Here is a 22,500-nt window from a genome sequence, read left to right on the forward strand (position 1 = left end):
AGAAAACTTGGATAAATAGTCAAAAGCTTGGAGCCGGAGGTGATGGAATCTCTATTTTTTTAGGAGAATTTGGTGGTGCTATGTCTTTTTTCTTCCTTGGAGTACAATAGAGGCGCAGATTCGATACACAATTCCAGAAGAGCTAAGAGAAGGATCTGTGGTCGGAAATATCGCTAAAGACCTCGGTTTGGATGTATTTAAGATTATAGATCGTTAACTACAAATAGCATCTGAAACTGGTAACCAGTGTTTCGCCGTGGATGTGGAAAAGGGTGCTCTTATTGTGAATGAGAGAATTGATAGAGAGAGTTTATGTGGATGCAATGTTCCGTGTGTTTTGCCTCTTCAAGCCGTTTTAGAGAATCCTCTGCAGATGCATCGGGTTAAGATTGAAGTACAAGATATTAATGACAACACGCCCAATTTTAAATCTATCGAGCGTATATTGAATATTCCAGGATCTATTAATTCAGGAGCAAAATTTCTCTTAGAGAGCGCTATTGACTCAGATGTACAGTTCAATTCTTTAAAATGATACAGTCTGTGCAATAATGATCATTTTGTTTTAAACGTGAAAACTCAAGATGCAGTCAAAATTCCAGAACTAGTACTAAAACAACCTCTTGATCGAGAAAAACAGGCTGTTCATAAGCTAATATTGACAGCAGCTGACGGAGGGAATCCAGCGCGCACTGGCACATGTGAGATCACTGTTGTTGTTTTGGATATTAATGACAATGCTCCTGAATTTGAAAAACCCTGTTACGAGACTGTTGTTGATGAAAACGAACCGAATCATAAAGAAGTTATAAGAGTCAAGGCTATAGATTTAGACGAAGGGTTAAATGGAGATATCGAATATTTTTTTGCAGACCAAACATCAGAAACAGCATTGTTTAATATTAGTCAACAATCTGGTGTCATCACCGTTAAAGGACAGCTGGATCATGAAAAAGCAAAAACACATACATTTGATATAGTAGCAAAGGACAGAGGAAATCCTAAAATGGAGGGCCATTGCAGTGTAAAGATAAATGTTAATGATGTAAATGACAATGCACCTGACATAATTATTACTTCCCTCTCAAGTCCGATTCCTGAGAATTCCTCAAATGGCACTGTTGTTCCTTTAATTAGTACAAAAGATGCAGATTTAGGGGGGAACGGGAAAGTTAATCTTACGCTGGTCCCTGGAACACCGTTTAGATTAAGCCTTACAGTTTCAAAACATTACGCACTAGTTACCAACGGTCCTCTAGACAGAGAGACTTATTCTGAATATAAAATTGAATTGAAAGCATTTGATGCCGGTTCGCCACAGCTATCTAGTGAGAAAACAGTCATAATCGGCATTTTAGACGTGAATGACAACTCTCCATTGTTCAGTGAGAAGTCTTACACGGTTTAAGCTAAAGAAAACAGCGCTCATGACTCAGCATTGTGCTCAGTCTCCGCCTATGACCCAGACTTCGGAGAAAATGCTAAAATCTCCTACTCCACTTTGGACTCTAAGGTTCAGGATGTTCTTGTATCTTCTTATATATATATATATATATATATAACTCAGAAAACGGAAGTATATTTAGCATACAGTCTTTCGACTACGAGAAAGTCAAAGTGTTTCAGATCCTCGTTTAGGCTAAAGATCATGGCTCTCCATCTTTGAGCAGCAACGCCACAGTTCATGTATTTATTTCGGACCGGAACGATAATGCACCTGTTATCATTTACCCGTCCACATCCATGGGGTCTGTCACTCATCAGAAGATGCCCCGTTCTGCTAAAGCAGGACATCTCGTTACTAAGGTAACAGCAGTGGACGCGGACTCGGGTCATAACGCCTGGCTGTTCTACAGGCTCGCGGAGGCCACAGACGCGTCTCTGTTCAGTGTCAATTTACATACGGGAGAGGTGAGGACTAAACGCGCTGCTTCAGAGTACGATGACTCCTCTCAGAGACTGCTGATAGAAATAAAGGATAATGGAGAGCCGATCCAGTTCACCACAGACACAGTTGATATACTGAACGTTTTAACGTAAAGCGGCCTCTAGCGGGCGTAAAAATAATGACAGTATCGCGTTGCGTCTGTCGTCATGAAATGACGTATAACGTCATTACCAATCAAAACGCACGTTTATTTAAATGCAATGTGTGGACTTTTTTACACCGATCTCACAGTAATTCGTACATATTTTACTAGGAGGCTTATTCGTTCGAATGACCACACCTAACCCCACCCCCTAAACCTAACCCTCACAGAAATCATGCTAAATTATGATTTTTGAGCATATACATTTTACGTGCACGTCCATTCTCGGGGATCGAACCCATGATAGCAATGATTGCATATCAAGGTATAACGCAATGATCTACCAACTGAGCTACAACGAAACGCAAATCACGGTGCAAATAAAAGAGTACAAAAACATTAATATGAACACGACCTTTTGCCGATAGGGGCGCAATTGTAGTATACGCTCTGATGGGTCGTATTTCAGGGATTTGGACAAACGACCTATACGAGCGTATTAGTTGGAGGACAGGTTGGAGTTCAAGCTGCTGTGTCAGGCGAACTAATTCTGGATACAAGAACTCCAACAGAAACCTGCAGATCCAGCTCAACACTGATGGGCCCATTAAGTATGTGGAGGTTCTGGGAGGAGACATAATGTCTTATAAATATTATAAGCCATTATTGATGTCATTATGTGCAAATACGAATTATTCCAACCACTTTACAACTTACGAATTTACAATCATATTTGCACCAATATTACAGTAGTAGTTCTGATTCACAAACAGTGCAATTGTTTTAATATGGAACTTGTAAATAATACTTTAACACTTACAATACTTAATATAATAACACTTAAAAGCTATATTCACGTGTTACATGTTTGAGCGTCAATAAGCTTCTGTGCAGCATCTCTATAACGAGTACTTTTTTAAGAATACTGATTTCATTTTTGCAGTATCGTCTTTCTTAATATTCAATTTGTTTACATTTGCTTTTAAAACGAGTAATTGTGGAGGAAAATAGTCGTTACAATGCCATATGACCCATGAAATAACTATTTATTCTGCATGTTTGCTGAGCTTGGCTTTGCTCTGCCTCTTTAAGACTGATTCATGTTATAACTGGAGAGCGCTCATCCAATAACGGGACCGCACTGCACAAAGCGATCTACTCCCTTCCCCGACATAATGCTGAAAACCATTACGCACAGACCTGAGACAAAATGCACTGCACTCGCTGCAATGTATTTCAAAACGGAATATAATCTGGAATTCTATACATTTTAAAATGTTGCATTATTTTTGTGAATGCTTATAGGCATAAGATGAATGTCAGGATACTGGAATCAGCGATTATTTATCGTGTTTGGAAATGAGGACTCAAAAACAAAGGAGAATTTTGCTCTGGCGGGCGCTATGGCTGTTGTGTTTCGCTGTTTTGTGGAGTGATACAGAGGCGCAGCTTCGTTATACAATACCGGAGGAGCTGAAGGAGGGATCTATTGTTGGAAATGTAGCTAAAGATCTCGGTTTGGATTTATCTGAAATATCTAATCGTAAATTACGGATAGCATCTGAGTCTGGTAAGCAATATTTCAATCTGAATTTGCGGAATGGCGAGCTGCTTGTGAATGACATTATAGATAGAGAAACCCTGTGCGGACCAATCTCGAGTTGTGTGTTACCAGTGCAAGTTATAATCGAGGATCCACTCCAGTTTTATCGTGTCGAGGTGGACATACAAGATATTAACGACAATTCTCCAATATTTGTGTCGGAAATAAACACAATTGAGGTTCCAGAGTCAACCTTAACAGGAGCGAGGTTTCGTCTGGAACCTGCTCAAGATCCTGACGCTGGAACGAACTCCTTGCGCACTTACGCACTTAATAAAAATGAACATTTCGTTATGAACATAAAAACCGAAAAGGACGGAACTAAAGTCCCAGAAATAGTTTTAGAGAAAGCTGTCGACAGAGAAAAACAGTCTGTACACCATCTAATTTTGACAGGTATTGATGGGGGTGATCCAGCGAGGTCAGGAATTACACAAATTTCTGTAAAGGTTCTTGATGCAAATGATAATGCTCCTGTATTTGAACACGAGTTATACGAGCTTAAATTGATGGAGAGCACAGTCCCGGGTACAATGATATTTACTGTAAAAGCTATTGACTTGGACGATGGTGTAAACGGTGAGGTTGAGTATTCATTTGCGGCACATACATCTGATATAATTCAAAATTTGTTTGCTATTAATCCCGTGACAGGCGAATTAGTCGTTTCCGAGCATCTTGATTATGAAACCAGCACCTCATATAAAATTGACATCCGCGCTAGAGACAAAGGTTCACTTGCGATGGAGGGACATTGTAGAATCCAAGTGACTGTTTTAGATGTGAATGATAATGCACCTGAGATCATCATCACCTCCTCACCCAAACCTGTGCGAGAAGATGCGCCCGCTGGGACTATGGTAGCCTTAATTAACGTTAAAGATTTGGATTCAGGTGTGAATGGAAACGTAACACTTAGCATGTCACCGGGCACCTCTTTTAAATTAAAGCCAACGTTTTCAAACCATTACGCACTGGTGACAGATTCACAATTAAATCATGAACAATTTCCCAGGCATAATATTGAGTTAAAAGCATCAGACTCTGGATCACCTCCACTGGTATCTAGCAAACTCATTACAGTTAATATACTAGATGTCAATGATAATCCTCCTGTTTTCTCTGAACGTGTGTACTCGGTTTATATTAAAGAAAACAGCGCTCCGGGGTCCATTTTAGCATCAGTAACAGCATCAGATCTAGATACGGGAGAAAATGCCAAAATTGTCTATTCAGTTCTGGATACTAATACTCAACACGTACCTGTTTCTTCTTATGTTTATATAAACTCTGAAAATGGTAGTATATTTAGCATGCACTCATTTGACTACGAGAAAATGAAGATCTTTCACATAATCGTGCTTGCTAAAGATCATGGCTCTCCTCCTATGAGCAGCAATGCCACAGTTCATGTGTTTATTCTGGACCAGAACGATAATGCACCCGCTGTTATTTACCCGTCCACATCCATGGGGTCTGTCTCTCATCAGAGGATGCCCCGTTCTTCTAAAGCAGGACATCTTGTAACTAAGGTAACAGCAGTGGACGCGGACTCGGGTCATAACGCCTGGCTGTTCTACAGGCTCGCGGAGGCCACAGACGCGTCTCTGTTCAGTGTCAGTTTACATACGGGAGAGGTGAGGACTAAACGCGCTGTTTCAGAGCACGATGACTCCTCTCAGAGACTGGTGATAGAAATAAAGGATAATGGAGAACCGGTCCAGTCCACAATAATCACAGTGGATATACTGATACAGGATGGCCTTCATGAGCCCATCTCGGATTATAGTATGAAAACTACAGAAAACTACCACAAGAAAAACGGGAAAATAACTTTATATTTGATAATTTCTTTGGGAACAGTGTCACTGTTATCTGTTTTGACATTGTTCATGTTGATTGTGAAATGCGTTAGAAGCAGCATCGGAAGTTCAAGCTGCTGTATCAGGAGAACAAATTGTGAATACAAGAACCCCAACAGAAACCTGCAGATCCAGCTCAACACTGACGGGCCCATTAAATATGTGGAGGTTTTGGGAGGAGACATGATGTCTCAGAGTCAGTCTTTTGGCTCCTATCTCTCTCCAATGTCAGAATTCAGTGATCTCACCCTCGTTAACACCAGCAGCACCACAAACTTTACAGACACGCTAAACGTGCTTGATGCGTCATTACCAGATAGCGCGTGGACGTTCGAAAGCCAACAGGTAAGACAAGTATATATATATTTAAACATCTAATCAGATTTCGTCAGCATTTGTCATCATCGTGTGTTATTGAACATTTAAGTCAATTCAAGCCTTCTACTATTTATACCTGTGAATGAAGTTGTAAATATTATCGTGCGTATGATACAATGTTATTGTTTTGCTATGGCGTTACGATGTGTTTTTGAGAGAGAGCAGACGCAAACTTGTATTTTCAGCACCACAGCTCCGGACAGCGACCACTATGCTGTCTATATGTTGCGACTCACGTCTGTACACATTTATGCATTTGATCTATCTATCTATCTATCTATCTATCTATCTATCTATCTATCTATCTATCTATCTATCTATCTATCTATCTATCTATCAGTTCTTAAAAATAATTTAAATCGTGTGAAAGTTTGAGAATGCCGTTTTATAGATGATCCATTACTTTTTAAGAATATTCACGGATGTATTATTTTATTAGCGCCATCACGTCTAAAATAGTGTATAATGTAATTTTTTGAAACAGTAGAAGTGCACAAAAAACAGTTATATTCAATAATTTGTATTTGGAATGGTCTTGCTTGCAAGAAAACTGTGTAATTCCACACAAAATAAGTTATATTGCTAAACAAAAAATGGCTCTGTATTTAAGAGACAGCATTGTATGAGAGAGCTCTGCACCAATCACGTAATAGAACGTACAAAAGTGATCTACTACGTCCCCCAGTCAGAGCAGCAGAACAATGAAGAGAGCTGAAGAGAGAGGGAGGTAGCTTCACATGCCGGTATGAAGCCGATTACAACAAAACGGACACCTACAGTGGATTGTATTACCTCGAAATGAATATCTATTCTTTGATAAATTGTTCATAAAAGAGGAATATGTTGACGGAATGGGAAAATATATCGTGAAAATGAGACGCAAGGAGAATGGAGAATCTATATGGGCTGCGCGTTGGCTATTCGTCTCTCTTTTGTGGAATACAGTTGGAGCTCTGACTCGCTATACTATACCAGAAGAACTAAAAGAGGGTTCAGCCATTGGAAATATCGCTAAGGATCTTGGTTTTGATGTCTCAGATATCGCAAATCGCAATATGCGGATAGCATCTGAGAACAGCAGGCAGTATTTCAGCGTTGATTCAGAAAAGGGTGTGTTGGTTGTGAACAGTAGAATTGACAGAGAAAGTCTGTGCCCTCAAAGCGCTAGCTGCATTTTGCCATTACAGGTTATCATAGAAAATCCGTTACAGTTGTATCGAGTCGAGATAGAAATACAAGATATAAATGATAACGCACCAATTTTTCAAACAACAGACGGTGTTTTGGAAATTGCTGAATCCATCACTCCGGGAGACCGATTTCCGCTTGAGAGTGCAGAGGATTTGGATGTTGGGAGGAATAGTTTGAAATCTTATTCGTTAAGCAATAACGAATGTTTCCGATTAAATGTAAAAACACTTGCGGATGGTAGGAAAGTACCAGAACTTGTAGTTGATAAACCACTGGACAGAGAGAAAAAGTCTGTCCACAAGCTAACTTTAACTGCTGTAGATGGCGGTGAGCCTGCCAAATCTGGGACTACATTAATACGTATCAATGTTCTAGATAGTAATGACAATGCTCCAAAATTTGACTTGCCAACATACAAAGCATCCCTACGAGAAGGTGCTCCAGTTGGTTCATCTGTATTAACAATAAAAGCCACGGATTTAGATGAAGGTGACAATGGCGAGATACAATATTTTTTAGGTATGCATACACCCGAAACTATAAGAAAATTTTTTGCTTTGAAACCAGACTCGGGAGAAATTACAGTTATAGGAAATATTGACTACGAATCTACTAAATCATACAGATTTGACGTCAGTGCAAAGGACAAAGGAAACCCAGAACTAATGGGTCATTCGTCGGTCCATATAAACATAATTGATGAAAATGACAATCCTCCAGAGATTATTTTAACCTCATCACCCAGCCCTGTGCCAGAAAATGCCTCTGTCGGAACAGTCGTAGCTTTAATCAATGTCAAGGATTTAGATTTTGATGCTAATGGCAGAGTAAACGTAAATGTATCACCTGGGTTTCCATTTACATTGAAACCGTCCTTTGACAATCATTATTCACTGGTAACAGACTCATCTTTAGATCGTGAGGTCAATGCAGAATATAACATAGAAATAGTAGCGACCGACTCTGGTGTACCACCCTTAAAGACAGTTAAGACAGTAAATGTTAAAGTACTTGACGTGAATGACAACCCTCCAAAATTCTCACAGGTCTCATATAATGTTTATATAAATGAAAATAGCGTAGCAGGTGTTTCATTATGTTCTGTATCTGCATCTGACATTGATCTAGATAAAAACGCTTTACTCACGTACTCAATTTTAGATTTAAGTTCAAACCAAGTGCCAGCATCATCTTATTTTTATATAAATTCTGAGAACGGAACTATTTACAGCATGAGCTCATTTGATTATGAGAAAATGCAACAAATCAGTGTTATAGTGCAGGCTAAAGATCATGGCTCTCCACCTCTGAGCAACAACGCCACTGTTCATGTGTTCATTCTGGACCGGAACGATAATGCACCTGCTATCGTTTACCCGTCCACATCCATGGGGTCTGTTACTCATCAGAAGATGCCCCGTTCTGCTAAAGCAGGACATCTCGTTACTAAGGTAACAGCAGTGGACGCGGACTCGGGTCATAACGCCTGGCTGTTCTACAGGCTCGCGGAGGCCACAGACGCGTCTCTGTTCAGTGTCAATTTACATACGGGAGAGGTGAGGACTAAACGCGCTGTTTCAGAGCACGATGACTCCTCTCAGAGACTGCTGATAGAAATAAAGGATTATGGAGAACCGATTCAGTCCACCACAGTCACAGTGGATATACTGATAGAGGACGGGTTTCATGAACCCATTTCAGACTATAGAGAAAAAACTTTCGACCCCAACAAGAAAACTGGCAAAATTACTTTATATCTGATCATCTCTTTGGCTTCCGTGTCTTTGTTATGTACTTTGACATTTTTCATCTTACTGGTGAAATGTGCGCGAGGCAGTAGAGGCGTCTCAAGCTGCTGTATCAGGAGGACAAATTCTGAATACAAGAACCCCAAAAGAAACCTGCAGATCCAGCTCAACACTGACGGGCCCATTAAATATGTGGAGGTTCTGGGAGGAGACATGATGTCTCAGAGTCAGTCATTTGGCTCCTATCTCTCTCCAATGTCAGAATTCAGTGACCTTACCCTCGTTAAACCCAGCAGCACCACAAACTTTACAGACACGCTAAACGTGCTTGATGCGTCACTACTAGACACCGCGTGGACGTTCGAAAGCCAACAGGTGAGACTAATAAAACTCTATTTTATTATTAATATTCTACACGTTCTACTTTGGGAAAAAGAGAAGAAATTGTTTATGCAGCTGTGTGTTGAGCGCGTGTGTCTTTGTGTGGGCTAAAGATTGCTGAGAACAGTTTAACTAGCAAATTTCAGCACCATATATGTGGACAGCGACACGATGGCAACGCTGATAGTCTGGTCAAATAGAATGGAATTTGCTTACTGACGGGTTGTTGAGATTCTTACTGGTCATCAGTGACGCCGCTAGTTCATTTGGAGATAATAATCGACTTTTATTTTTTGTTTTATTTATTTTATTTTATTTATACGATTTCAAAATTTTAAAGCGCCATTTTGTGGATGCATGCACTCTTAAAAATGCTGGGTTGTTTTAACACAATTTTGGGTCAAATATGGACTAACCCATCTTCCGGGTTAAAATTTTAATTTAAAAAATTTAACCCAGCACCTGGGTTAGTCCATATTTGACCCAAAGTTGGGTTGAAACAACCCAGGATTTTTTAGAGTGGTATTCTTTCTAGAGAAAAAGATTAACAGATACATTTCTTATGTTAAAAATACACAACTAACAGCGTGCATCATTTTCAGAAATAAAGTGCATGTTCGCCTTTAAGAGAGACTCTGTCCTCTATTGGACAACAGCACACTGAGCTCAGCGCCAATGAGGTGAGAGACTATACAAAGGGACCTACTTCATCCCTTAGCAGAAAAGGGCTACAGTGAGTGATAGGACATGTAGATAAGGAGAATAAACTTTACAGTCACGCTAAACGTGCCTGATGCGTCACTACCAGACAGCGCATGGACGTTTGAGAGCCAACAGGTGAGAAAATAAATGGTTGAGCTTAATTTGATAGCGAATAAATCTATCAAGAGGAAGAAATGAGAGAGCAATCTTTCCACAACTGTACTGCCCCAACTCTGTGTCTGCTGTTGCCATGGAGGGTTTGGAAATTTCCAGTTTTCAAGTGACAGCAGCAGTTTACAAACTTCAGTCAGTCACACAGAAGGGAGAATGGTTCAAGTAAATAATCCGATAATAGGGTCAAACAAGCAATCAAGGAAGTAGGGATGAAACCATATTGTTGTTGTGAATAGGGTAGAGGGTAAAGAACAGAAATATAGCAAAATATATGAGAAATGCAAAAATGTGTGTGTGTGTGTATATATATTATATTTTAGTAGCCTATTTTAAGTTATTTCTGCAGGGGAAAAAATGCAAGGGATTGCGGGCGCCTCCATGTCATGCAGTAAGCGCGATAATAGGACTCCCACACTTCTCATAAGTATTTGATATGCACATATTTAGCGCCTATTTATCTAAATTAACGTCAGAGTGAACCGACATATAGCAGTCCTACTCCTTTCCATATATGAGAGATATTTGTCTTGTCTCCTACACTTTAAGACATATCTGCCAAGCAGCTGTGGCGATGGCCGAGATAGCAGTGGCACATCTGGCCATCAATACACAGAGAGCGAAGGTTCTGGTTTGAGACTGTAAATAGCAAGTAAATAGGCCTATATGCTTGTTTAGTGAATTCTAGGCGGACTGTATAAAAAAAAAAAAAAAAAAAAAAAAAAAAAAAAAATCTTTGGGAGCTGACTGAGCTATGAACACTAAAAAAAAAATTACAAAATCTCAATCAAACAAATAAATACAAAAAAACAATACAAAACCAACGCTATCTCACGACCAATTCGTACGTATTTTACGAGGTGGCTAATTCGTACGAATTTGTACGACCTCACTCGTACGATTTCATACGATTTGCCTAGACCCCCAGTGACGGGTAGGTTTAGGGGCGGGGTTTGGTGTAAGTAATTCGTACAAATTCATACGAATGTGCAACTCGTAAAATACGTACGATTTGGCAAAAATCGTATGAATTTGTACGAGTGTGGTCGTACGAATTCGTACGAATTAGCCACCTCGTAAAATATGTACGAATTGCCGTGAGATCGGGCTGAATAATCATATAAAAAATGTTACAAAATCGAGTTGGCGATTTATTTTATTATTCATATGAAATAAATAAATAAATAAATAAATAAATAAATAAATAAATAAATTTTGAACAAGAAACAGCAACCTGTTTTGGTCATATTTTACTCTTAACTGCCCAGCTTCCCTTGTCAATGATCTAGCACCCCCTCAGCACCTGCGTTCAAAATTATCTGGCGCCGCCCTGAGGCTGGCTGGGGCTGAAGGAGAGGCAGATGATCTACAGGCTACATGCTTTAATGGAATACTTTTTGTTATATATATATATATATATATATATATATATATATATATATATATATATATATATATATATATACATACACACACACATATATATATATATATATATACACACACACATATATTATATATACACAACATATATATATATATATATATATATATATATATATACATATATATATATATCTATACATACACATATATATATATATATATATATATATATGCACATACGGTGAAGCATGGCTGCCACACACATATTTTTTCCCCCACTCAACTATGTTTTAACGACAACTTTTCTAGTAATAACTAGATGTTATGTCGTTAAAAGAACCTAATTATCTCGTTAAAAAGACAGATTATTTTTTCTCTTAATAGAAACATATTATGCCATAAAAACTATGTTTTTAGACTGTTTTAAGATCGTTATTTTAAGCTCTTAAACATATTTATTTGCACAGTTTGCACATCCGCTTGAAATAAACAGCCTTTTTGGACGCTAGCTTTGTAAAAAAAAAAAAAAAAAAAAAAAAAAAAAAAAAAAAAAATTCACGTTGCATTGCGTTCTTCTTCTGGGGTAAATTCGAGAGGATGCTCATTTGGGTGAATTCCAGGCTTTATGAGCAGGCTGCGCTGCGCGTGGGTGTGAACACAATACAGATAATGAGCTCAGACTGGAAAGACTGGACCCCTGGTTGGAGTTATGCTAATTAAATAAACAGAAAATAATTGTTTTCGATTGTTTCATTTAGAAGTAGACCTTTCAAGCTTTCTATAGACACACACGTAAGATGACAGAAAGTGATAGGATAGAGGGTAAAGAAAAATTGAGTAGAAAAGTGACGTTTCAGGGCCGCCCACTCATGTGAAATTATCAACATTATCAACATGTTTTTTGTTGTTGTTGTTGTTTACCCACGAACAAAAATATGAAAAATCTAGCTTAATTTTCGTTTTTCAGTTTCTCAAACAAAACGATACATTTTAAAAAGTGTATTTCTATTATCCCTTCTGCAGTAGCTTCAGCAGCCTGCAGATACTCGTTTATCTCAGGACTGAATAAGGGCGACACCAGCAGCGCGGACAATCGCCTCGCTCACATAATGTAACGATATAATATCTTCTATCAAAAAAAAAAAAAAGAATATATATATATAATATATATATATATATATATATATATATATATATATATATATATATATATATATATATATATATATATATATATATACTGTATAGATAGATAGATAGATAGATAGATAGATAGATAGAAAATCATAAGCAATATAGAAAGAGGCCTAGAATATTAAATGTATGCATTTTAAAAATGCACAGCTGAAATTTCCTCGTATTGTTGCTTCCTAATGAATTTATAAGTACAAATCCAGTCATCTTCTAGTGCTATTTGAAAATGTACATGTTTTTAAACATGATTTTTATTTTCTTCACAAAAATTAGCTCCTCTAAAGAATACTTAGAAACTAGCTGCATTAGAATTTCCAGACGCAGTAGTCACAACCAAAGGGAGCTGGGTATGCCTTTAAAAACATCAAAACCTCTATTTGACCAGTGAGTGCTTAGCTCTGAACCAATCATGTGTTAGTCTTATAAAAGGGATCTACTCCCTCCCTCAGCCAGAGGAGGAGTACAATGATGAGAGCTGTAGAGCGAGAGAAAACAGGAACGCTTTATGAGGCTGATCACCACAACGAGGATGGGCTGAGTACACGTTTATTTAAAATGGAAACCAGAATTCTGATTTTCTGTGGATATAAGACAGAGATTTGTTGACGGGAATATCAGCATTAGAAAAATGAGGAGGAACGAAGGGTGGAAATGGGCAGCCCGTTGGCTGTTCGCTTTCTCTCTATTGTGGAATACAGTTGGAGCTCAGATTCGCTACACAATACCCGAAGAGTTAAAGGAAGGATCTATCGTTGGGAATATAGCGAAGGATCTTGGTTTTGACGTCTCAGATATTGCCCAGCGTAAGTTACGAATAGCATCTGAGTCGAATAGGCAGTATTTTAGTGTGGATTCAGGAAAGGGTGATCTGGTAGTTAATGGCAGAATAGACAGAGAGACGCTCTGTGGGCAAAGCGCCAGTTGTCTAATGCCACTGCAGATCGTTATTGAGAATCCATTACAGATGCATAAGGTAGAAATAGAAATACAAGATATTAATGACAATGCACCGATCTTCCATACTAAAGATGGAGTATTAATAATTTCAGAATTGACTGCTCCGGGCGTACGATTTACCCTTGAAATTGCTGAGGACCTCGATGTTGGCAGCAATAGCTTAAAGTCATATTCATTGAGCAATAACAATTTCTTCCGTCTAAATTTAAAGACAATTAAAAATGGAAGGCAAATACCAGAGTTAGTGCTTGAGAAACCACTAGACAGAGAAAAACAGGCAGTTCACAAGCTGATATTAACAGCTCTAGATGGTGGTAATCCGGTAAAATCGGGCACATCGTTATTGCAAATAATTGTTCAAGACTTCAATGACAACGAACCAAAATTTGATGTAGCTGTATACAAAGCATCTGTTTTAGAAAGCGCTGTTATAGGTTCAAGTGTGTTCAAAATAAAAGCGACCGATTTAGATGAAGGTCTAAATAGTGAAATACATTATTCATTGGCTTCGCACACGCCTGAATTGGTAAGAAATGCTTTTAATGTGAACGCAGAAACCGGCGAAATAACAGTAATTGGAAAGCTAGATTACGAGACCACCAAATCATATACTTTTGATGTTTGTGCTAAAGACAAAGGGAATCCAGGGCTCGAAGGACAGTCATCGGTTCAGATAGATATCATAGATGAGAATGACAATCCTCCAGAGATTATCCTGACATCTTCACCGAGTCCTGTGCCTGAAAATGCAACGGTGGGAACTGTGGTGGCTCTGATTACCGTCAAAGATTTGGACTCCGGTAATAATGGCAAAGTTGAGCTAATTGTCTCCCCGGATCCTCCTTTTAAATTAAAGCCAACTTTCGATAGCCACTATTCACTGATAACTGACTCATTATTAGATTGTGAGGTTCGTTCTGAATATAATGTAGAAATACTGGCCATGGACGCTGGTGTTCCACCTTTAAAAACTGTGAAGACTGTAAATGTAAAAGTGCTTGATGTAAATGACAACCAACCAATATTCTCACAGTCTTCATATAGTGTTTACATAAACGAAAATAATCTGGCAGGCGTTTCATTGTTTTCTGTATCTGCAGTTGATATTGACCAAGACAAAAATGCGCTTCTCACTTACTCAGTTCTGGATTTAAGTTCTAATCAAGTTCCAGCATCATCCTATTTTTATATCAACTCTGAGAACGGAACTATTTACAGCATGAGCTCATTTGATTATGAGAAAATGAAGCTAATCAGCATTGTAGTACAGGCTAAAGACCACGGCTCTCCACCTCTGAGCAGCAATGCAACTGTTCATGTGTTCATTCTGGACCGGAACGATAATGCACCTGTTATCATTTACCCATCCACATCCATGGGGTCTGTCACTCATCAGAAGATGTCCCGTTCTGCTAAAGCAGGACATCTCGTTACTAAGGTAACAGCAGTGGACGCGGACTCGGGTCATAACGCCTGGCTGTTCTACAGGCTCGCGGAGGCCACAGACGCGTCTCTGTTCAGTGTCAATTTACATACGGGAGAGGTGAGGACTAAACGCGCTGTTTCAGAGCACGATGACTCCTCTCAGAGACTGCTGATAGAAATAAAGGATAATGGAGAGCCGATCCAGTCCACCACAGTCACAGTGGATATACTGATAGAGGACGGCTTTCATGAGCCCATCTCAGACTACAGAGAAAAAACTTTAGAGCCCAACAAGAAAAGCAGCAAAGTTACTTTATATCTGATGATCTCTTTGGCTTCTGTGTCCTTATTGTGTCTGCTCGCGTTTTTCATCTTACTGGTGAAATGTGCGCGAGGCAGTAGAGGAGGCTCAAGCTGCTGTATCCGAAGGACAAATTCTGAATACAAGAACCCCAACAGAAACCTGCAGATCCAGCTCAACACTGATGGGCCCATTAAGTATGTAGAGGTTCTGGGAGGAGACATGATGTCTCAGAGTCAGTCCTTTGGCTCCTATCTCTCTCCAATGTCAGAATTCAGTGACCTTACCCTCGTTAAACCCAGTAGCACCACAAACTTTACAGACACGCTAAACGTGCTTGATGCGTCATTACCAGACAGCGCGTGGACGTTCGAGAGCCAACAGGTGAGACACAGAGTGATGATTAATTAACTCAGCATCAGTACAGACTTGTATATGATATTTTTTGTTTGTTTGTTTGTTTGTTTTGTTTATTTGTTTGTTTTTTTCTGTTAATTTAAGATATACACATTATGGTGCACATGCTTGAAAGTTTGTGTGACGGGGGGGGGGGGGGGGGGGCGTGGTAGCTTGGCTTAAAGAGCGCTACACTGCAAGACATTAAATGGATTTAATATATATAAAATCAAAGTGCTGAATACAGTACAAAACTATTGCAGTTTGTTTTGACGTCATAAATATTGTGAAAAAATGAAAAAGGGGGTGGCTTATAGAAAAAAATAACCGCTTAGACTTGATGTCAAAACAAACTGCAATCGTTTTGTACTGTATTCAGCACTTTGGACTGGACAGCTCCCGTAACGACGTTACGTTGTAGAGTTTTAGGTGATATACTTTATAAGTGCTGGTTCGGTAGGCATTGTTGAATAAAAATGAAATGAAATGAAATGAAATGAAATGAAATGAAATGAAATAAATAAATAAATAAATAAATAAATAAATAAATAAATAAATAAATAAACATACTACTAATAGTAATAACAACAACAACAACAAAAAGTTATTTAAAAAGATTTTTTTTTAATACGGACCCACTTTATATTAAGTGGTCTTAAAATCTATGTACTTATATTTAAATTAATAGTTTAGTACAGTGCACTTATTGTGTACAAACATGTTTTTACAGTATACTTATATTTTAAAAATACCTGCGTGTAATTACACCCAATGTCACATTTTTAAATAACACATTAAAAATATGTTCTAATAATTCCCTTACAGAAAAACTACATGAATTTCACATGTGCAATCACTTGTTAAAATTACATGTGAAAAAACATGTGAAACGTACTTTACACATGGGAAACATAGTTTAAATTTTCATATTTCACATGCGATTTTAACGTAACTGCACATGTGAAATTCATGTGGTTTTTCTGTAAGGGTTCTTTCCCTATGAATATTAAGAACAACTAAATTACACATGCTCATATACCTGTAATGCTCAAATGTTAATACATTGTTACTTTAACATGAATAGTCATTTTTCTGCCTAAGCAGATGAGAAATCTGTCTGAAGCTAACTGCATTTTTTTAGATCACAGCTGTCCACTAGATGCCGTAATGCATACAACAGAGGGCTACCCCTTTAAGAAACAGCAAAGCATCTATTGGATGAGTGAGCATTATGCTCTGCACCAATCGTGCTTCAGACCGTACAAAGGGATCTACTCCTTCCCCCAGCCAGAGGAGGAGTGCAATGATGAGAGCTGTGGAGCGAAATAAAACATGAACGCTTTATGAGACTGATCACCACAACGAAAATGGGCTGAGTACACGTTCATTTGAAAATGGAAAATAACATAAGGTTTTATAAGGATGTAAGATGAAAATATGTAGATGGGAATAACAAAGGCAACAGAGAAATGAGGAGGAACGGAGGGTGGAAATGGACAGCGCTTTGGCTGTTCGCTTTCTCTCTATTGTGGAATACAACCGAAGCTCAGATTCGCTACACAATACCCGAAGAGTTAAAGGAAGGATCTATCGTTGGAAATATCGCGAAGGATCTTGGTTTTGATATCTCAGATATCGCCGAGCGTAAGTTACGAATAGCATCTGAGACGAATAGGCAGTATTTTAGTGTGGATTCAGGAAAGGGTGATCTGGTAGTTAATAGCAGAATAGACAGAGAGACGCTCTGTGGACAAAGCGCCAGTTGTCTAATGCCACTGCAGATCGTTATTGAGAATCCATTACAGATGCATAAAGTTGAAATAGAAATACAAGATATAAATGATAATGCACCTAACTTCCATACTAAAGATGCCACATTAAAAATACCCGAAGTGATTGCTCAAGGGGCACGATTTACCCTTGAGAGTGCTGTGGACCTCGATGTTGGAAGCAATAGCATAAAGACTTACTCACTTAGCAGTAACAATTTCTTCCGAATTAATGTTAAAATGTTAAAAGATGGAAGAATGGTACCTGAACTTGTTGTTGAAAAACCTTTAGACAGAGAGAAACAGTCTATACACAAGCTAATATTAACTGCCTTAGATGGTGGCAATCCAGTAAAATCTGGCACATCTTTATTGCTTATAATCGTTCAAGATATAAATGACAACGAACCAAAATTTGAAGTTGTTGTATACAAAGCATCTGTACCAGAAAGAGCAATCTTTGGCTCAAGTGTGATCAAAATGAAAGCCACTGATCTGGATGAAGGTCCTAATGGTGAAATACAGTATTCATTCGGTGCGCATACGCAAGATCTTGTAAAAAATGTTTTTAGTGTGAACGCTGAAACCGGCGAAATCACAGTCATTGGAAAACTAGATTACGAGACTGAAAAAACGTACATGTTTGATGTTTGTGCAAAAGACAAAGGGAATCCAGAGCTCGAAGGACAGTCATCGGTTCAGATAGATATCATAGATGAGAATGACAATCCTCCAGAGATTATCCTGACATCTTCACCGAGTCCTGTGCCTGAAAATGCAACTGTGGGAACTGTGGTGGCTCTGATTACCGTCAAAGATTTGGATTCCGGTAATAATGGCAAAGTCGAGCTAAATGTCCCCCCGAATGTTCCTTTCAAATTGAAAGCCACTTACGATAACCACTATTCGTTGATAACTGACTCATTATTAGACCGGGAAGTTCATTCTGAATATAATATAGAAATACTGGCAATGGACTCTGGTGTTCCACCTTTAAAAACTACGAAGACGGTAAATGTGAAAGTGCTTGACGTGAATGACAACCCTCCACTATTCTCACAGTCATCATACAATGTTTACATAAACGAAAATAATCTGGCAGGTGTGTCATTGTTTTCTGTATCTGCAGTTGATATTGACCGAGACAAGAACGCTTTACTTACTTACTCCGTTTTGGATTTAAGTTCTAATCAAGTTCCAGCATCATCTTATTTTTATATCAACTCTGAGAACGGAACTATTTATAGCATGAGCTCATTTGATTATGAGAAAATGAAGCTAATCAGCATTGTCGTGCAAGCTAAAGATCATGGCTCTCCATCTCTGAGCAGCAATGTAACTGTTCATGTTTTTATTCTGGACCATAATGATAACGCACCTGCTGTCATTTACCCGTCCACATCCATGGGGTCTGTCACTCATCAGAAGATACCCCGTTCTTCTAAAGCAGGACATCTCGTTACTAAGGTAACAGCAGTGGACGCGGACTCGGGTCATAACGCCTGGCTGTTCTACAGACTCGCGGAGGCCACGGACGAGTCTCTGTTCAGTGTCAATTTGCATACGGGAGAGGTGAGGACTAAACGCGCTGTTTCAGAGCATGATGACTTCTCTCAGAGACTTCTGATAGAAATAAAGGACAATGGAGAACCGATCCAGTCCACCACAGTCAAAGTGGATATACTGATAGAGGACGGCTTTCATGAGCCCATCTCAGACTACAGAGAGAAAACTATCGAACCCAACAAGAAAACTGGCAAAATTACTTTATATCTTATTATCTCTTTGGCTTCCGTGTCCTTGTTGTCTTTGGTGACGCTTTTCATCCTACTAGTGAAATGTGCGCGAGGCAGTAGAGGCGGCTCAAGCTGCTGTATCAGGAGGACAAATTCTGAATACAAGAACCCCAACAGAAACCTGCAGATCCAGCTCAACACTGATGGGCCCATTAAGTATGTGGAGGTTCTGGGAGGAGACATGATGTCTCAGAGTCAGTCTTTTGGCTCCTATCTCTCTCCAATGTCAGAATTCAGTGATCTCACCCTCGTTAAACCCAGCAGCACCACAAACTTTACAGACACACTAAACGTGCTTGATGCGTCATTACCAGACAGCGCGTGGACGTTCGAGAGCCAACAGGTGAGACACAGAATCATAATTTAGCATTACTGTTAGCTTGTTAGCTTCGATATCATGGTTGAAATATGGTTAGTATTACTTTGTATTATGGTCTACACTTCATTTTGTGTAATATTGAACGCGTTTCTAAGTGTTTCTGCGTATATGATAGAAAGAGAGAGAATAGAATTGAATTGAAAATTGAAATTGAAATTGAAATTGAAATTTAGAGAGAGAGAGCGCTAATGTTGTAAATTTCAGCACCACATTTTGGACAGCGGGTACTAGTTGTCTATTTTTGTATTTGAAAAACCTTTTAGCATGTAAAAATAAATAAAATAAATACAGGACTAAATGGCTAATAACGCATCGTAAATGTAGTTTTTAAATATGCATTTTTATTATTAAAAATAATTTTATTATATTAACCGTGAAGTAATTTAACCCTTGTATGGTGCTCGGGTCTGTGGGACCCGTTTTCATTTTTTTATCAAAAGAAAAATGATATGATTCATTATTTTTTTTTCAAACTCAGACTCAGTGGCCTTGGCTCATTTCTTTCTGTAAAGAACATATATCAGAAGAAAATTTCAATGACCACAACCTAAAAATGCAGCAGGTCCACCAGACCCACGAACACTGGCTGAATAACAAAAATATGAACACCACACAAGGGTTAAATAAAAATAATTAAATTATTAAATAAAAATATGATGATGATGATGATGATGATGATGATGATGAAAGATCACTACAAGGGATTTTCCAATAGGCAGCCGCAATGTGACTGACAGTAAATTTGACATATTTGGCTCCTCTGAAAATCGTGGAAATGTAATTTCTATTTTGCGGTTGGAGAAAATGAGAACAGAAAAATAATATTTGTGTTGGTCTTCTATGTACCGGTGATAGAGGTTTACCCTGCTATTTAATTTCCGCGTTACAAATACGAAAATGTAACAACGGTCCATTAGTTAGAACATATTTTTCCATTGGGTTATGAGAACAACCAAATAAATTATACTTGCACGTTCTTCTTTCTTTCTTTTTCTTTCTTTCTTTCTTTCTTTCTTTCTTTCTTTCTTTCTTTCTTTCTTTCTTTCTTTCCTTTTCCACAACAAATGCTCACCTTGGTACTTTAAACTATTTTTGCTTAGAAAAATATTTGCCCGTATAATAATATATAAGCATGTGTCTGAAATATTTTACAACACAATTCTCCACTAGATGACGTAACACAAACTACAGAGGGCTGGTTATGCCTTTAACCAACAGCAAAGCAAATATTGTATGAGAGAGCATTGGGCTCTGTACCAATCCTGCTTCAGACCGTACAAAGGGATCTACTCCCTCCCTCAGCCAGAGGAGGAGCACAATGATGAGAGCTGTAGAGCGAGAGGAATCATGAACGCTTTATGAGCCAGATCACCACAAATAGGATGGGCTGAGATACATTTTAAAATGAAGATTATCATTCTGTTTTTTCTGTGGATATAAATTATATAAATTGACGATTTGTTGATGGGATTATCAAATGCTACAGAGAAATGAGGCAGAGGATTGGAGGGTGGAAATGGGCAGCCCGTTGGCTGATAGCTTTCTCTCTATTGTGGAATACAACTGAAGCTCAGATTCGCTACACAATACCCGAAGAGTTAAAGCAAGGATCTATCGTTGGAAATATCGCGAAGGATCTTGGTTTTGATATCTCAGATATCGCCGAGCGTAAGTTACGAATAGCATCTGAGACGAATAGGCAGTATTTTAGTGTGGATTCAGGAAAGGGTGATCTGGTAGTTAATAGCAGAATAGACAGAGAGACGCTCTGTGGACAAAGCGCCAGTTGTCTAATGCCACTGCAGATCGTTATTGAGAATCCATTACAGCTACACAGCATAGAGATAGATCTACAAGACATTAATGATAATGCACCTAACTTCCATAATAAAGATGCCACATTAAAAATACCTGAAGTCATTGCTCCTGGCGCACGATTTACCCTTGAAAGTGCTGAAGATCTCGATGTTGGCAGCAATAGTTTAACGACTTACTCACTAAGCAATAACAATAATTTCCGCCTTAATGTAAAAACTTTAAAAGATGGAAGGATAATACCAGAACTGGTGGTTAAAAAAACTTTAGACAGAGAGAAAGAGTCTATACACAAACTCATATTAACAGCCCTGGATGGTGGTAATCCAGTCAAATCTGGCACGTCTGTGTTGCAAATAATTGTTCAAGACATCAACGACAACGAACCAAAATTTGAAGTTGCTGCATACAAAGCATCGGTTTTAGAAAGAGCCATTGCTGGTTCAAGTGTGCTCAAAATAAAAGCAAACGATTTGGATGAAGGTCTAAATGGTGAAATACAGTATTTGTTCGCGGCGCATACTCCCGAACATGTAAGAAATGTTTTTAGTGTGAACGCCGAAACCGGCGAAATCACACTTATTGGAAAATTAGATTACGAGAGTAAAAAGTCATATACGTTTGATGTTTGTGCCAAAGACAAAGGGAATCCTGAGCTCGAAGGACAGTCATCGGTTCAGATAGATATCATAGATGAGAATGACAATCCTCCAGAGATTATCCTGACATCTTTATCGAGTCATGTGCCTGAAAATGCAACTGTGGGAACTGTGGTGGCTTTGATTACCGTCAAAGATTTGGACTCCGGTAATAATGGCAAAGTTGAGCTAATTGTTCTTCCTCATGTTCCGTTTAAATTGAAACCTTTTCATAATCATTATTCACTGATAACTGATTCATTATTAGACCGTGAGGTTCATTCTGAATATAATGTAGAAATACTGGCCATAGACTCCGGTATTCCGCCCTTAAAAACTTCGAAAACGGCAACTGTGAAAATACTTGACGTGAATGAC

At 38.6% G+C, this 22,500-nt stretch overlaps 2 protein-coding genes and 1 pseudogene across 31 annotated transcripts in view; all 3 read left to right on the forward strand.

Annotated features, from left to right (window-relative positions):
- The window catches only part of LOC109063108 (protocadherin beta-16-like), a 115,153-nt gene that overhangs the window by 61,277 nt on the left and 31,376 nt on the right, over positions 1 to 22,500 (forward strand). For 2 of the 30 annotated variants that reach the window (XM_042764961.1, XM_042764962.1), the window contains exon 1: positions 3,607 to 5,840. The exons of 22 other annotated variants lie outside the window; for them this stretch is intronic. In XM_042764961.1, coding sequence (XP_042620895.1) covers positions 3,927 to 5,840 — 1,914 coding nt within the window. In that variant the 5' untranslated portion in view covers positions 3,607 to 3,926. Of the gene's footprint in view, positions 1 to 3,606; positions 5,841 to 6,197; positions 9,188 to 12,807; positions 15,714 to 16,645; positions 19,634 to 22,500 lie in introns of those variants that run through there. 6 more of the 30 variants (XM_042764932.1, XM_042764942.1, XM_042764937.1 and 3 more) reach the window with 6 other exon arrangements.
- On the forward strand, positions 59 to 2,157 carry LOC109063104 (annotated as a pseudogene).
- Positions 19,640 to 22,500, forward strand: part of LOC109063130 (protocadherin gamma-C5-like) — a gene marked incomplete at its 3' end in the record, with an annotated part of 3,170 nt that continues 309 nt past the window's right edge. Inside the window, exon 1 of the mRNA XM_042764966.1 lies at positions 19,640 to 22,500. This exon is cut by the window's right edge and continues 309 nt beyond it. Within this exon, the coding sequence (XP_042620900.1) occupies positions 21,160 to 22,500 (1,341 nt within the window).

The sequence above is a fragment of the Cyprinus carpio genome, chromosome A10, assembly GCF_018340385.1.
Source record: "Cyprinus carpio isolate SPL01 chromosome A10, ASM1834038v1, whole genome shotgun sequence".
NCBI classification, from domain to species: Eukaryota; Metazoa; Chordata; class Actinopteri; order Cypriniformes; family Cyprinidae; genus Cyprinus; species Cyprinus carpio.